Here is an 18,883-nt window from a genome sequence, read left to right on the forward strand (position 1 = left end):
AACACACCCGTAACAATGCGTTTGTGATTCTGTAAATACATAACGCTACGTTAAACATGAGTATGTAACCCGAAAAGCCCCGCAACAACGCGCAAGCCGAATTTTTTTCTAGTTGTGACTAATATTGAGTATACTCTTAAGCAATATTAACAAACAGAAAAAGCACAAACTACCGTCCTCATATATGCTTGATGTTGCCTTAGGCGCATCACGCTAGCACATTGGCGCTAGCAAATAAGGTCGCTAGAAGTGGTGCCAAAGATTGGCTTTGGCTCTAGATTAGCGCTAGCGATATCAAACAAATCACAATCATCCATTCTATAGAATCTTTCAAAATGTTTTAATATTACAGTAAATCAGTTGCAACTATGACCCAAACTTAGTGAGATTCAAATAGAGAATATATATATCAAGGAGCCAGCCGGCCTGTAGTATGTATTTGTTTATTTCCAAAGATATGTATATGCTCAACTCTCAAGTTTAGACTTATTTTATGACAATAATAAAATGAGACATCCATGTTAAAACGCAATAAAATTAATGTTGTTTTAAGAAGCTTGACTTTGACCATAATTAAATTTATGTTTTTCATTAGCCACTACCAAAGTCATACGCATTCACTCCGTCTATAAACAACATTGCATAGCTGCACAAAGAATTAAAGTAAATTAAATTCAATAATTACTTCTTCAAGGCTAGCAACTCAATGCCTATAATTTCCTTTGTTTACTTATTAGTCTTCCTGATCACACCCACTGCGTCATCATCGTTAATAAGCCACGATAAAGAGTGTTTAGCTTTGTTTCAGTTTAAGCAAACTCATCAAAATTACACTACTACTTCTTCTGATTGTTGTTTGTGGGATGGGGTGGTGTGTAGCAATAATGATCGCCATGTGATCGAGCTTGACTTGAGCGAAAGCTCAATCCGTGGACCCATCAAGTCTAATAGTACTCTGTTTAACCTTGTTTATCTTCAAAAGCTTAACCTCTCGATGAACAATTTCGCTGAATCTCAAATACCATCTGAAATTGCTCGTCTAAAGCAGTTAAGAAGCCTTGATCTTTCTGACTCAGGATTCAGTGGCAAAATCCCAAATGAAATCTCACATTTGAACCAACTTTCTTTGTTGGATTTGTCATTTAATTCACTAAAGCTTCAAACTCCTAGCTTGTTGCAAAACTTGACTAGACTCGACACACTTCATCTCACACAGGTGAACATCAGTTCTTCCTTACCACAATTTTTGTCCAACTTTTCTTCCTTGATGTCAATTAGTTTTCGAGATTGTCAACTTCAAGGTGAATTTCCAGTAGCAATACTTCACTTGCCGAAGTTGAAATATCTTAGCTTAGCACTCAATCCTGACCTCACCGGTTCCTTGCCTGAGTTTCGTAACGACACCTTACTCGAGTATTTGAATCTGTATACAACAGGTTTTTCTGGGAAAATACCAGAATCCATAAGCAACCTAAATTACTTTGTATTCTTCGTGCTTTCTGATTCCTTCTTCTATGGGAGTGTTCCGGGTTCACTCTCAAACTTGACACAACTTGAATTCTTAGGTCTTGGAAATAACAGTTTCACAGGCACTGTTCCTTCATTGGTACGTCTATCAAAACTCAACAAATTGGAATTATCTTACAATGATTTTGACAAGGGGAATGACTACCATTGGATTGGAAAACTGGCAAACCTTGAAGTGCTCTATCTAGAATCTATGAACATATACCAAGAAATCCTACCCTCACTTGCAAACTTAACCAAACTTAGTGTTGTTCAAATGGCCAAAAATAATATTTTTGGCCGTATCCCATCTTCATTTATGAACCTCACCCAAGTAACATATGTAAATCTTTATGATAATCAATTGCACGGAACCATTTCAAGTGAATTTTCCAACTTCAAAAAGCTAGAGGCTCTTGACCTAGTTGGTAACAAATTTGAAGGCACGGTGGACCTAAACACATTTGTAGGACTCAACAAACTCCAAGATCTGTATTTAGATGGAATACCAGTTGTCACCACTGACAACTACACCGACGACACTCTACCTGAACTCGAGACATTGCGACTGTCATCATGCGAATTGAAGGAGTTCCCTGCCTTCCTTCGTTTCCAAAAGAAAATGAAAGAATTAGATCTCCCCGACAACAAATTTGCAGGTCCCATACCTGGGTGGATTTTCAACAACAATCAATTAACAATAACTTTTATTAACCTTTCAAACAATAAGTTAATTGGAGAGATACCACCATCCATATGTCAAGCAGAATCCCTTACAAATCTGTATCTGGATTCAAACAGCTTGACTGGAACCCTTCCTAAATGTTTAGGAAACTTTAGCAAGTCACTGGGGTACATGGGTCTAAGCAGAAATAAGTTTCATGGCACAATCCCAAATACCTTTACCCGTGAAAGCCTCTTGAAGACTATCGATTTCAGCGAGAATCGATTTATGGGTCCGTTACCGAAATCATTAGCTAATTGTACTAAATTAGAGGTTCTAAAAGCTGGAGATAACTCTTTTGATGGTGTCTTCCCAATTTGGTTAGGAACTCTTACTGAGCTTCATATGCTTATCTTAAGGTCCAACAAATTTTCCGGTTCTATTCAAGATCAATATAATTTTAGGTCGGATTTCCCTAAGTTACGTATCTTGGACCTTTCAAATAATGGCTTCAGTGGTCAACTACCTGACAACTACTTCAAAACTTGGAAGGCAATGAAATCTGTTAATGCTATCAGTTCTTCTACTATGGGAGACACTTATGTTTCGGGATCATCAAGTGTTGACATCAACTTCACTATGTCAATAATAACCAAAGGTGTTAATACAGAGTATGTAAAGATTCTAAACATATTTACTGCAATTGACCTATCTTCTAACGATTTTGAAGGAGATATCCCACAATCACTCACAGATCTTCTTGGCCTTCAGTCACTTAATCTTTCCAACAACCACCTTACAGGCAATGTCTTACCATCACTGGGGAACCTAAAGAAGCTTGAGTCTTTAGATCTCTCCCATAACGAGCTATCGGGAAAAATTCCCCGAGAATTGTTACAACTTGGCTTCCTTGCCATGTTCAATGTGTCGTTCAACCATCTTGAAGGGCGCATACCAACCGGAGGACAGTTCAATACATTTGAGAACTATTCCTATGTGGGTAATCTTGAACTGTGTGGACAACCGTTATCTAAGGAATGTCAAGGTTCAACACCATCAGCACTTCCACAAACAATCGATGAGTACGAGTCTCTCTTCCCAGATGACATAATCGATTGGATTGTCATATTCTCAGGCTTTGTAAATGGGTCGGTAATTGGACTTCTTTTGTGGAAATTTCTAAATGCAAAGTATCACGATTGGTTTACTGATCGATTTGGGATGAGGAAGGACACATGGGTAAGGCCAATACGTAACAAGAGGAGAAACTAAGTCTGTATATGATAAATGTATAAAGAAGAACAAAAACATTGTATGTAGTTCTTTGTAACTTTCATATTGGCATCATGTGGTATGGTTTTACATAAGTTTCTAGATAATTGACGCTGAACGTTTTAATGATTTTTCCAAAAGAGAGAGTTCTTAGACTGGATACCTGCAAGCATATAATACATATTTTTTCTCCTGAAACATAACCTTTGGCCTGCCCACGATCCATCTTGATCAATTCCTTTATTTATCATTTCAAATGTCATCCTTAGTGTTGAATCAGTCAAACTACATCGTCTGCTCAAAAGAACTACTAATCTTATACTATACCTGGTAAATCCACATACCTATTAGTCATCAAGTCATGTACGATGCTCTTTGTTGCCAAGACTTTATTTAAGTTATAGATAAAAATTAGAAATGAATGGTTTATTCATTTGTTGATATTAAAGCCGAGTTTTGATTCTAATGGATCTATAAACAACAACTTTTATAAAAATGTATTCAGCCTGTGGTAATATTGGCCTTGTAAGTTAAGTGTTTGATAAAATGTTTGAGAGAGATGTTTATCGGAGTTAGGTGATTGTTGTTTATGTTACTTGGTCAGCATTTTGCTAAAACATTTATTCTGCATAACTTAAATACATGATAATAATGTAATTTCTTGCATAGTATCTCAGAAACAGCAAGGCACATAGAAAAAGTGTTCATTATCTTCAACCCAATGATTGATAAAAGTTTGCAGTCATGGACTATAATGATTATTTCTGGGCATGTAGAAAACAGACGCAACGAAAAAACCAATTTTATCATTTAATGAAACAGTAGATGTTGGTTTGATAGCTGAACCATTTCATTTTCTGGGATTCTTTCTTGGTGTAGTCACTTGGGGGTCTTGTTGAAACGGGTCAAAAGTATTATGATCAGACTATAAGTTTTTACAAAATCAGGCTAGGGTTGTAACATTATGGATGCATGGTAGATATGTATTGGAGAGCTTAATTCCAATGCAACTTAATGCAGCTCAATTCCATCTTTCCATGCATTATCCCCTTCAACCTCGAATAAGGTTATTAAATTTTGTTCTAAAGGTTGACACCCAAATAAAAAAAAAATGGGTGAACAAATAACTGAACCAATAAATGTGCTTATATCAAGTCCATATGCTATACCCCTCATTGTTTGTGTATATTAACGAAATTATGAATCGTATTAATACAAATCTGTAGTGTTTGAAGATAAATTATGTAACTGTACCACTGCTAGCAATCATCTATTATATTTGACCTAACAGTACACAACTCATGTAATGACACCAAGAACAATGATCATTTAAGTTGACTCCATGCACAAGTTAAACAAGCCCAGCAATCATACTGTTGAAAAGGGTAAACATAACAAAAGACCATTCCCAATTTGGGTTAATTTTCCGAATGTAGTTGTTGATGTATGAGAATATTTGATTAATTACATGTACTTTAGTTATTAGCATCTATGGTCCAATTAGCTATAAGTTCGGAAATCATCCCACCCAAAAACTGTAGCAGAAGCGCCAACTGATATACTGGACAGGAGGAAGAGAACGGATAACAAACTGCCACGGAACCCTGAGATTATATAAAGCAAACCAGTGCATACTGAAACAAATAAGCAAAAAATCAGTCTTAACTCTTCATTATCGTAAAAAAAAAAGGTTGGCCACCAAAAAAAATATGATCAGTACCTAAACTAATTATAAGCAAAAAACCAGTCTTAACTCTTCGTTATCGCAAAAAAGCCATGTAATAGATCAAAGGGAATCCATAATATTAGTAATATATTTTGCAAGGTCCATGATACGATTAGCGTACCAAGTGAATGTATGGTTGAGATGGCCCTGTGGCATTACCGAACTGCGAATCAAAGCGTTATTATCTTGCGGGTTGACTTTTATTTGACTGCTTTAACATATATGGTATTCTTAGTGAACCAAAAGCTACAAGCAATTCCAGCAACATCATCAACATAAAACCATTGAAATGAAGTCGGGTTATTTTCTGCTACAAAGATGATAGCTTTCTCACTTCCACGAGTAACTCCAACAACTTCATCTAACATGTACAATTTGTGGATTATGGTCTTGATAACAATTTTGTAGATATACACGCATTGAGCAACATATATTGGTGCCCAAAAAACCTTTTCGGTGGTATTTGGCTTCTTAGACCAAATTCTCCACCAAGAGCGGGTGTTCTGTGTAGCAGTAGATTCTGTATTTTTGGGTTATATATATATATATATATGGGCGCTATCCGTGGCTAAACTTAAAACGAGTACAAACCGGATAAGCAAATGTGGACCACAAAATATCATAAAACTTCATTACCAATATATATAATATAACTAATAGACAAAATTTGTCTTATTAGTTATGAATAGTACTATTCATTTTTCCACTTTTAACAAACCTAACCCCCTAAATTTCATTAAAATACAACTCGAACCCTCCAATTTATACATATATTCTAAATTATTATTTATCCCATCACTAACACCAAAAATACTGAATAATAACACCCACCACGCTTTACCGACTTGTACACTGCGCTCAAAGAGTAGGACCCACATAGGCCAATACTGTTTTTTTTTTTTTTTTTTTTTTGTCTCCAACGATAAAAGAAGCAACTTTCGTTAAAGGAACAACCCTTCAATGCTACCAAAAGATGTCGAAAACATTCTTTTTTACAAAATAGATCAACTAACTTTTTTTTTTTTTAAAAAAAACCCGAACGCTAAAAGAAGCAACGTTCACAAAAGGAATAACCCTTCAATGTTAGATGTCCAATTTTTTTTTTTTTACAAAATAGATCAAGACCTTTTTTTTTTTAAAACTCGCATTCAAAACAGAGCCCTCGGCGCGAAGCGAGGGCTCCACAACTAGTTTTGGCTTAAAATGCATGGAAGGGTAAAATAGTTATTTTAATAATTATGATTAATAAAATAAATTATACAAAAGTTAACATATTATAAACCACTTTCACCACCACCAACCACCACCACCACCTACCACCACCACCACCCACCACCACCAACTGCCAACCGCCACCAACACCACCACAACCACCACCCACCACAACCACCATCACCACCAACTACCACCACCACCACCACCACCACCCACCAACAACCACCAACACCATCCACCAACCACCACCACCAACCACCTCCACCACCACCTACCACCACCACCCACCACCAACCATCACCAACAACAACCACCACCACCATCCACCAACCACCACCACCACTACCCACCACCACCACTAACCACCACCACACCCATCCACCAACCACCACCACCACCTACCACCACCACCCACCTCACACCACCAACCACCACCAAATACCACCATCACCACCACCAACCACCACCCACCACCATCACCAACCACCACAACCAACCACCACCAACCACACATCACCACACACCACCACCACTACTAACCACCACACCAACCACCACCAACAACCACCACCAGCAACCACACCACCATTACCAACCACACCACCACCACCAAAACCAACCACCACTACCACCACCACCCACCACCACCACCACCCACCACCACCACCACCAACAACACCACCCACCACAATCCACCACACACCACCATCACCACCACCAACCACCAACCACCACCACCCACCACCATCACCAACCACCACAACCAACCACCACCAACCACACATCACCACACACCACCACCACCGCTAACCACCACACCAACCACCACCACACACCACCACCAACCACACCACCAACCACACCACCACCAACAACCACCACCACCAACCACCACCACCCACCACCACCACCACTACCAACCACCACCACCACCAACCATCACTACCCACCACCACAACCCCCTCCCCCCACCACCACCAACCACCACCACCAACGACCACCACAACCAACCACCACCTACCACCATCCACCACCAACCACCACCTACCCACCATCCACCACCACCAACCACCACCACCAACCACCAATCACCACCAACTACCACCACAACCAACCAACACCACCAACCAACCACCATCACCACTAACCACCACCACTACCACCACCAACAACCACCACCACCACCCACTACAATCAACCACCACCACCACCACTTACCACCACCACTTACCACCACCAACTACCACCATCACCACCACCACCACCAACAACCACCACCACCAAACACCACCTCCACCACCACCTACCACCACCACCGCCCACCACCAACCATCATCAACAACCACCACCACCTACCACCACAACCAACCACCACCAACTACCACCACAACCAACCACCAACCACTACCACCACAACCAACCACCACCACCACCACCAACAAACACCACCAACCACCACCACACCCCACCATCCACCACTACCAACCACCACCACCAACCATCTCCATCCACCACTACTAACGACCACACCAACCACCTCCACACACCACCACCAACAACCACCACCACCAACCACACCACCATTACCAACCACACCACCACCACCACCACCAACACCAACCACTACCACCCACCACCACCAACCACCACTACCACCAACACCAACCAACACCACCAACCACCATCCACCACCACCAACAACCACCAACCACCACCACCAACCACTACTATCAACCACCACCACCACCAACCACCACCCACCACCAACTACCACCACAACCAACCACCACCACCAACCACTACCACCCACCACCACCAACCACCACCACCACCACCCACCACCCACCAACCACCACCCACAACCAACCACCACCACCAACCACCACCAGCCACCACCATCCACCAACCACCAACCACCACCACCCACCACCACCAACCATCACTACCCACCACTACCAACCACCACCACCCCCTCCCCCCACCACCAACCATCACCACCAACCACCAACCACCACCACCATCAACCACCACCACCTACCACCACCACCGCCCACCACCAATCAACATCAACAACCACCACCACCTACCACCACAACCAAACACAACCAACCACCACCCACTACCACCACAACCAACCACCAACAAACACCACCACACCCCACCATCCACCACTACCAACCACCACCACCAACCATCTCCATCCACCACCACTAACGACCACACCAACCACCACCACACACCACCACCGCCCACCACCAACCATCATCAACAACCACCACCACACCCCACCATCCACCACTACCAACCACCACCACCAACCATCTCCATCCACCACCACTAACGACCACACCAACCACCACCACACACCACCACCGCCCACCACCAACCATCATCAACAACCACCACCACAACCAAACACAACCACCACCAACTACCACCACAACCAACCACCAACCACTACCACCACAACCAACCACCAACAAACACCACCAACCACCACCACACCCCACCATCCACCACTACCAACCACCACCACCAACCATCTCCATCCACCACTACTAACGACCACACCAACCACCACCACACACCACCACCAACAACCACCACCACCAACCACACCACCATTACCAACCACACCACCACCAGCAACACCAACCACTACCACCCACTACCACCAACACCACCACCACCAACCACCACCACCAACCGCCACCATCAACCACCAACCACCACCAACCACAACCTACCACCAACTACCACCACAACCAACCACTACCACCCACCACCACCACCAACGACCACTAGCCACCAACCACCAACCACCACCACCCACCACCACCAACCATCACTACCCACCACTGCCAACCACCACCACCCCCTCCCCCCACCACCAACCATCACCACCAACCACTACCATCAACCACCACCACCACCAACCACCACCCACCACCACCAACTACCACCACAACCAACCACCTCCACCAACCACTACCACCCACCACCACCAACCACCACCACCAGCCACCAATCATCCACCACCAACCATCACTACCTACCACTACCAACCACCACCACCCCCTCCCCCACCACAACCACCCACCACCAACCACCACCTATCACAACCCACCCACCATCCACCACCATTAACCACCACCAACTACCACCAACAACCACCACCAAACACCACCACCACCAACCACCACCATCAACCAACACCAACCACCACCAACTACCACCACAACCAACCACCACCAACCAACCACCACAACCAACCACTACCACCTTCTAACACCACCAACCAACACCACCAACCACCACCACCACCAACAACCACCACCATCAACCACCATCACCCACCACAACCACCCACCACCACCACCACCCACCACCCACCAACCACCACCAACAACAACCACCACTACCATCCACCAACCACCACCGCCAACCACCACCAACCACCTCCACCACCACCTACCACCACCCACCACCACCACCACCACCATCCACCACAACCAACTACCACCACAACCAACCACCAACCACTACCACCCACCAACCTACCCACCACCACCACCACCAACAAACACCACCAACCACCACCACACCCCACCATCCACCAACCACCACCATCACCACCAACCACTACCATCAACCACTGGCACCACCACCACCACCAACCATCGACAACCAACACCACCCACCACCACCACCAACTACCACCACAATCAACCACCACCACCAACCACCACCAACCACCCCAACCACCACCACCTACCAACCACCACCACCAACCATCACCACCCACCACCCACCACAACCTACCATCACCACCTACCACCACCACCAACTACCACAACCAACGACCTCCAACCAACCACCACCAACCATCACCACCACCACCCACTACAACCTACCATCACCACCTACCACCACCACCAACTACCACAACCAACCACCTCCAACCAATCAACCACCACCAACCACTACCACCCACCAACACCAACCACCACCACCGCCACCACCCACCAACCACCACCACCACCCACCACCATCAACTACCACCACAATCAACCACCACCCACTACCACCACCACCAACCACTACCACCCACCACCACCAACCACCACTACCACCACCACCACCACCAACCACTACCACCACCCAAAATGATTATCATTCATTAAATTATTTATCACAAAATAATTATCATTCATCGAAAAACAACTATCATTCATCAAAAAATTACCATTCGTTAAACACTTATGATTCATAAAAGCAACAATTATCATTCTTCAGAAAAAAACTAGCATTCATCTGAGTTATCTTTCATCCAATAGTTATCATAAGAAAGCAATAACCATTAATCACAAAATGGTTATCATTCATTAAAACAATTTATCATTCATCAAACAGTTATGATTCATAAAAGCAACAATTATCATTTATCAGAAAAAAGTTATCATTCATCAGAAAAAAGTTATCATTCATCTAAGTTATCATTCATTAATTAGTTATCATTTATAAAAATATGATGAATGATAAAAAAAAAAAAAAAAAAAACTGATGAATGATATAAAAAATAGATGAATGAGAAAAAAAAATATGATGTATAATAAAAGTTTTAATAACAATCACATGTCAATTAGAAGTCAAAAATGTTATCATTCAAAAGGAAAACAATTATCATTCATCACAAAACAATTATCTTGCATCAAAATATTATCATTCATCAAACCATTATTATTCATCAAACCGTTATCATGATTACTTTTATAAAAAAAATGGGGCATTCCGAGAATCGAACTCGGGACCTCCCGCACCGAAAGCGAGAATCGTACCACTAGACCAAATGCCCAATTATCAAACAATTATCATTCATCTAATTGTTGTCATTCATATAAAAAAACACTTATCTTTTATCGAAAAACGATTATCATTCATCAAACACTTCTCATTTATCAAAAAACAGTATCATTCATCAAGCATGTATCATTCATCAAAATACCAGATAATTGATAAAAATATCAAATGAATGACAAGAGTAGCTGATGAATGATAAACGATGAATGATAAAAGAACGTGATGAATGATAAAAAAAATATCCGATGAATGATAAAAATATGCAGTGAATGATAAAGATAGCTGATGAATAATAAGCGAAGAATGCTAAAAGAACGTGATGAATGATAAAAATAACCGATGAATGATAAAAATACCAAATGAATGATAAAAGTAGTTGATGAATGATAAAAAAAATACCCGATGAATGATAAAAATACCAAATGAATAATAAGAGTAGCTGATGAATGATTAAAAAAAAAACCCCGATGAATGATAAAAATACCCGATGAATCATAAAAATAACAAATGAATGATAAAAGTAGTTGATGAAGGATAAAAAAATACCCGATGAATGATAAAAAAAACACTTATCTTTTATCATTCATCAAACAATTATCATTCATCTAATTGTTGTCATTCATATAAAAACATTTATCTTTTATCGGAAAACGATTATCATTCATCATAATGGTATCAATAATCAAACACTTCTCATTTATCAAAAAACAGTATCATTCATCAAGCATTTATCATTCATCAAATACCAGATAATTGATAAAAATATCAAATGAATGATAAAAGTAACTGATGAATGATAAACGATGAATGATAAAACCATCATTAATAAGTAGCAATATGCTTACATCAAGGGGAACATTTAGATATTCAATCTCGTTTGTTATCTGATCGTACGGCTCCATTAAGTCAACCACGTTTTGCAAATCGTCTCTAGTCAAAGTCAAACCGAGATGATTAACCAGCATTTTGCTCATCGTCAAAGTCAAAGCCACGATCGTACTTAAACACTCCCATATGAATGATAAACGATGAATGATAAAACCATCATTAATAAGTAGCAATATGCTTACATCAAGGGGAACATTTAGATATTCAATCTCGTTTGTTATCTGATCGTACGGCTCCATTAAGTCAACCACGTTTTGCAAATCGTCTCTAGTCAAAGTCAAACCGAGATGATTAACCAGCATTTTGCTCATCGTCAAAGTCAAAGCCACGATCGTACTTAAACACTCCCATATGAAACTCAACATAGATCTAGCTTCGGTGACAGATTTATGTTTGATCACATGCATATTCAGATTTTGGAACCACAAATCTTACATAAAACAATCATACCCATACATCATTCTGTTTAGCAAGTAGCAATGCATTTTTTCAAGCAAGTGAAGATAAATTTCAACATTACAAATGGTCATTTCTTATAAGGTTCAAAGTTATTCTACACTACTATTCATACACATTTTAGATCACTAATTGATCCACGCAAAATAATGCTAAAAAACAAAATATAACATAACATATATAAATACTATTTTTATGAGCCCGTCCGTTGGACGAAAGTTTTTTTTTTTTTTTTTTTTTTTTTTTTTACATGTATTTTAGCTTTCTATTTACTTATAATGTTCTTTTTTGATCTTTCTTTTTCCTTATTCTTTTAGTTAATAAAAAAACAAAAGATTGATTTACTAAGAAATATAAACACCTGGATTGAGTTTGAGCCGATGAACTTAGAAGAAGTAGTTCCAGTAGCCAACTAAGTACTAGGCATGCAAGAGATGTACCAATGGTCAATTGTTGCTGCTGCGACTCACATAACAATGATACTTGCAGTTCCAATGGTTGCTCCTCTTTCTTTCCACGTACATAAACCTTTTGCTACACATCACAAACATAGAGGAAACCAACAAATGAATAAAGTAATGGTTTCTTGAATAAGGTTGGACTAAAAGAATAACTTTGATTAAGTACATTACTAGTCATCGCATAACAATGATACACAAATTACAAGTTCTTAATGTCATAGCACTGTAGCAGTATGTGACGAGATCAATCAAAGATTTTGAAACTAAGATGCAGCATGACTAATTCTATAAAGATCAGTTAGCCAAAAGATATTGCAGGTCCTACTAAATTTAATGATCTCTATTTCAGTATCTACTGGATGGAGCATAACCATCCTCAAATACAGTTAGAGCCAAAACATATGGCTCAGTTTGGCACTAATATCTTCTTTAGTTGATACAGAGAGAAGTAATATGTACTTTCTGCATAATTCGAGCCCAAGTAAATGATCTTTTTAGACCGATATATCCTTGCATCTATATAGAACTGCTTTATATGTTGTTAAACAGAGGTTCAAGAATATCACCAACTCTGCTTTAATGATTGAAATAGAAACAAAAGTGTCTCATCTAAAATCAAAATTGTCATAAGTAATCTAAAATCAAAATTGTCAAAGACCCTTATCAAATAAGTATCATGTCTATCATTATTGTCAGTTAATTATTGATGCTTTTATTAAGATTAATCAGAAAACTAAACCCTTAAAGAAGTAAAGACAACTAAGTAATCAATAGTGAACAAGATTTATTATCTTACCATGTCAGAAGTGACTTTTTTGACCCGATCCTCAACACGAGCCCGTACAGTACTTCCATATACATTACATCGAACAGAAATACTTTTAGGCAACTTAACCCGCTCCACATCCGTTTTCTTAATCCGATCCACATTCTCCACTCCAAGCGCTGCTCGTTTATCACTTACATTCTTTCCTTTCTCTCCGATTCTCATCCTGCCAAAACGATCAATAATAGAATGATCCTTCACATGTGGAAACACATTCACATTATGGTAAGAACTCGAAGCTGCTGCTTGTCGTTTATCACTTATATATATATATGGACAGGATCAATGGGGAAGTAACCAATCGGGGGGAAGCAATTTTTTTTTCCGTTTTTTTTGGAACTTTTTTCCGGCATCAAGATCACACGAAAATATGAACATTTAGAAAAGACACTTCGTGATGAATGTTATTATTTTGGCGGGAAAACGATCGACAAAAATAACATTCAAGATAATATTGTTCGTGAAGAATGTGAACGTTTTTTTTCATGTTTTGTGAAGTAAAATTTAGCCCGATTTAGAGTTTAGGGTTTAGGGTTTAATGTTTAGGGTTTGGTGTTTTGGGTTTATTCCATAAACCCAAAACACCAAACCCTAAACCCTAAACTCTAAACCGTTCGTGTTAAAAACTAAATCTAAATCCTAAATTTCTAAACCCTAATATCTAAACCCTATAAACCCTAATATCTAAACCCTAATATCTAAAACCTCAACATACGCTCGAAAAACACGATAATTGTTATATATTACTTCTTCGAGCGTTTTCCCGTCAAATAAAAACATTTATCACAAAGTGTCTTTATTAAATATTCATATTTTCATCCAATCTATAATGTTCGTGAACAAAGTTTTTTCAAAAAACGAAAAAAAAAATTGCTTCCCCCCGCTTTCCCTGAGTGGTTACTTCCCCCTTGATCCTACCACTATATAGGGGCATGATCAATGGGGAAGTAAGCAATCGGGGGGAAACGGGGGGAAGCAAAAAAAAAATTTTCCCCTTTTTTTTTTGAATTTTTTTTTCCGGCATCAAGATCACACGAAAATATGAACATTTAGAAAAGACACTTCGTGAAGAATGTTATTATTTAGGCGGGAAAACGATCGACAAAAATAACATTCAATATAATATTGTTCGTGAAGAATGTGAACGTTTTTTTTCATGTTTTGTGAAGTAAAATTTAGCCCGATTTAGAGTTTAGCGTTAGGTGTTTTGGGTTTATTCCATAAACCCAAAACACCAAACCCTAAACCCTAAACTCTAAGCCGTTCGTGTTAAAAACTCAATCTAAATCCTAAATCTAAACCCTAAACCCTAAACCCTAAATTTCTAAACCCTAATATCTAAAACCTCAACATACGCTCGAAAAACACGATAATTGTTATATATTACTTCTTCGAGCGTTTCCCCGCCAAAATAAAAACATTTATCACAAAGTGTCTTTATTAAATGTTCATATTATCATCCAATCTATAATCTTCGTGAAAAAAGTTTTTTTTTTTTTTAAAAAAAATAAAAAATATTTGCTTCCCCCCGCTTGGTTACTTCCCCATTGATCCTACGACTATATATATATATATATATATATATATATATATATATATATATATATATATATATATAGTGGTAGGATCAAGAGGGAAGTAACCAATAGGGGGAAGCGAGGGGAATCAAATTTTTTTTTTTTCGTTTTTTGAAAAAACTTTGTTCACGAACATTATAGATTGGTTGAAAATATGAACATTTAATAAAGACACTTTGTGATAAATATTTTTATTTTGGCGGGAAAACGCTCGAAGAAGTAATATATAACAATTATCGTATTTTTCGAGCGTATGTTGAGGTTTTAGATATTAGGGTTTAGATATTAGGGTTTAGATATTAGGGTTTATAGTGTTTAGATATTAGGGTTTAGAAATTTAGGGTTTAGGGTTTAGATTTAGGGTTTAGATTTAGGATTTAGATTGAATTTTTAACACAAACGGTTTAGAGTTTAGGGTTTAGGGTTTGGTGTTTTGGGTTGATGGAATAAACCCAAAACACCAAACCCTAAACCCTACACCCTAAACCCTAAATTCTAAATCGGGCTAAATTTTACTTCACAAAACATGAAGAAAAAAAAACGTTAACATTCTTCACGAATAATATTATCTTGAATGTTATTTTTGTCGATCGTTTTCCCGCCAAAATAATAACATTCATCACGAAGTGTCTTTTCTAAATGTTCAAAATTTCATCTAATCTATAATGTTCGTGAACAAAGTTTTTTCAAAAAACGAAAAAAAAAAAAAAAAATTTTGCTTCCCCCGCTTTCCCCCGATTGGTTACTTCTCCATTGATCCTGCCCATATATATATATATATATATATATATATATATATATATATATATATATATATATCTTCATGTTACCCCTTCAATGAGTTGTGTCTCCAACTTCGTGGGACCCATCCTCTGTTGACTAGGATCGGCATCTGCAAGGTACAAAAGTTTTCAAGTATTAGACCTTTGTGAGCAGTAACTTACCAAGTTAGATTTTTAACAAGATAATTTTCTTTTTTACTCCTTTTTTCTATTATTTAAGATTTTAACTATGATCGATCAACGTTAGCAATAAATGGAAAATATAATCTATGTACAGGGTATAACCATATACAACTATACAAGTAATGTTGAACCAACCTTTCAGTACTAGTCGGACTACATCAAAACCCCGACAATTCGAGGACTATTTGGGGGACTTTTCAACCACTATAACTAGTAATACTGTTTTGTCTTAAGTTTCTCTTTTACTGTTCTATTATCCCTTTTATCCCTTTTTTGTATATCCAACTCGCACGATAAACACTTTGTAGGTTACCAAAAATAAATATACAAATGAACTTTTGGCTTTCAAAATACAATTTTCGAGGCACAGCCTATATATGTATTACACTAGTTCCTACGGTACTACTTGAATATTCTTCTTAGCAAATAAACTAAAGATTCATGTTTAATAGAATACGGAGGAAAAACACGCATATCTACAAGAACAAAACCCAATCTCACAAAAGTAGGGTATGAGGGAGGTAACATGTAGAAAATCCTTCCCCTATCATGGAAGGAGAAGTCATTCTCCACCAAGAGTGGAACACTCCAAGAGTAGAGAAAGTCCTCTTTCTCAATGTTCTATGGATAGAGAGATTACTTCTAAATGGACCTCCGGCCAATAAATAGGTTAATAAAAGGAAAAAAATTATGAGACGCTATGAAAATGGTAGAAATCAAATTTCCATGGGTTTTAAACCTACCTGAAGTTCAATTTAGGCATGTGACAGTCAAGTCAATCGACGCTTGCTGTTGACTCGATTAATATCTCTACACTTAAAATACAGTGTATTATGCATGAATCATCATTTCCTAGCTGTGGAGCATATACTGCATATCTACTCTACACTCGTTGCAATGGTACCACTTGAATATCCTTCTTAGCAGATAAGTTAGAGAGTCATGTTACTTTTTGATCAGAGGCTAAAGGCACTACTCAATAAGTTGGGCAATACAAAAAAAATTAAACAACTTAACAGTTCATCTGAAGTAGCATATATATAACCTTTGCAGGTATTCTTAAGGGATGCCAAGTACCCAATTCAAAAGTTAAGAAATTTGGCATTCTATTTAACGACATTCTGCCCTTGACAAATTTCATTATATGGTAGCTACTGATGGTTCCATAACTTTGAGGAAGTACCTCTACAACAATACGAGGATATCATAATTGTAATATGAATACTTTACACGTGCTCTATAAAAAAATCTGAAAATGTGAATTTTTGTTTGTGTACAGATTCTAATATTTGAGGTCTCAGGTCTGCATTATCTTCAAGCCCTGATCTACATACATATTTTCAAACATGCTGTGCGTTATGTTAATAACTAGCACAACATTCATGAGATATAAGTTTCTATACATTCTGTAAACATTCTTAGAAAGTTCACAAAAGTTCCACCTTTTGATGTTAAAAATAAATAAATTAGCATGTTTAACTTTAAATCATCAGCACTAGCATTCTCTATAAGGTACTCTAGTATATAGAGTAGGTGAACTAAATTAACAAATTAAACAAGACGTGTAAAGATTAATAAGCAATGTAGCAGTTACAACCGTTGTTCAAAACCCTAGCAATGGAAATCGATTATCTCACTTAAAGCTTAATGAATCGCATGAGCAATTGGTTGGATAACTAACCTTGATTCTAATTAATGATAAATAGTTGAGCGTAAGCTTGATTTCAATTTCAATCGTACCGTACCATAAGTTTCAATAGGAACTCCGCTTAGGTCCCCGATTACGATGATTTCAATCGTACCATCGATGAAGATCCCCGTCATGATTATGACGTTTCTCGCATCTGTCACAATGATTACTTGAGCGTAATCGGTACTGTTGTGTTCAATTGGTTACAAACGAGATCGGGAGCCAAAGAAAAAATTACCATCAGTATGTTTGATGTTTGTTTCATCTCTTATAAAATTACCTTAATTTATCCACGATTTGGATTCAAACTTTAGGAAGTTGCATAATTTGTTTAGATCTGGAAATTCAGAGTTGTGTTTGAATATCTGGGTATGAAAATTTAGGGGAGTAGAAAGAAGATAAATTAAGGAAGAAGTAAAATGACGAAATTAGCCTCAGATGCGTAGCATGTCTCGAGAGTTAAAGGATTTTTTTAACGACGGTTAGGGTTTGGGACCAGTGGCGAATCTAGGATGAAAATCCTATGGGGTCCCAAAAAAAAATTTCGAAGCTAATTATATTTTAAGGGCACTTTAGTGGTTGTTTACTTTCAAAAAACTCATTATTTTACAAATATATGGGGCTCTATACTTAAATTTAATTGTGTCCTATACAATTTGAAGAGTACATAATATTAAAAAAATTTCAAACTAATGGGGTCATAGGACCCCACCCCTAAAGCACTAGGTTCGCCTGTTTGGGACTGTGAATGCAAGATGTGCAAACCACGAGGACTGT

General features: G+C 38.6%; 2 protein-coding genes across 3 annotated transcripts; one reads left to right on the forward strand and one right to left on the reverse strand.

Annotated features, from left to right (window-relative positions):
• The first annotated feature begins 706 nt into the window (after window positions 1-706).
• LOC139842499 (receptor-like protein 6) lies at window positions 707-3,442 on the forward strand. The gene has a single exon (XM_071832634.1). The coding sequence runs from the start codon at window positions 707-709 to the stop codon at window positions 3,440-3,442; it is 2,736 nt and encodes a 911-aa protein (XP_071688735.1).
• A 1,177-nt stretch (window positions 3,443-4,619) lies between these two features.
• On the reverse strand, window positions 4,620-18,439 carry LOC139877696 (uncharacterized). Of its 2 annotated transcripts, none has more exons than XM_071865133.1 (5): window positions 18,098-18,439; window positions 16,282-16,343; window positions 13,845-14,040; window positions 12,949-13,121; window positions 4,620-5,046 (listed from the first exon to the last, which is right to left on the reverse strand). In XM_071865133.1, exons 2-5 carry the CDS (start codon window positions 16,341-16,343, stop codon window positions 4,962-4,964), a joined length of 516 nt encoding a protein of 171 aa, XP_071721234.1. In that variant the 5' UTR covers window positions 18,098-18,439; the 3' UTR covers window positions 4,620-4,961. The 2 variants fall into 2 exon arrangements, with proteins under 2 accessions (XP_071721234.1, XP_071721227.1); XM_071865126.1 differs by having other exon boundaries at window positions 4,620-5,076.
• Window positions 18,440-18,883: the final 444 nt, after the last annotated feature.

This window comes from Rutidosis leptorrhynchoides, chromosome 1 (assembly GCF_046630445.1).
Source record: "Rutidosis leptorrhynchoides isolate AG116_Rl617_1_P2 chromosome 1, CSIRO_AGI_Rlap_v1, whole genome shotgun sequence".
In the NCBI taxonomy this organism is placed as follows: Eukaryota; Viridiplantae; Streptophyta; class Magnoliopsida; order Asterales; family Asteraceae; genus Rutidosis; species Rutidosis leptorrhynchoides.

What these genes read in the sequence shown, in the direction of transcription:
- LOC139842499 (XM_071832634.1), top strand. Translation starts at nt 707, where the DNA reads ATGCCTATAATTTCCTTTGTTTACTTATTAGTCTTCCTGATCACACCC.
- LOC139877696 (XM_071865126.1), bottom strand. Translation starts at nt 16,343, where the DNA reads ATGCCGATCCTAGTCAACAGAGGATGGGTCCCACGAAGTTGGAGACAC. An exon ending in AAAAAGTCACTTCTGACATG is followed by an intron (nt 13,122 to 13,844) that starts GTAAGATAATAA and finishes TGTGATGTGTAG; the next exon opens with CAAAAGGTTTATGTACGTGG. An exon ending in TCGGCTCAAACTCAATCCAG is followed by an intron (nt 5,077 to 12,948) that starts GTGTTTATATTT and finishes TATTTGTTTCAG; the next exon opens with TATGCACTGGTTTGCTTTAT.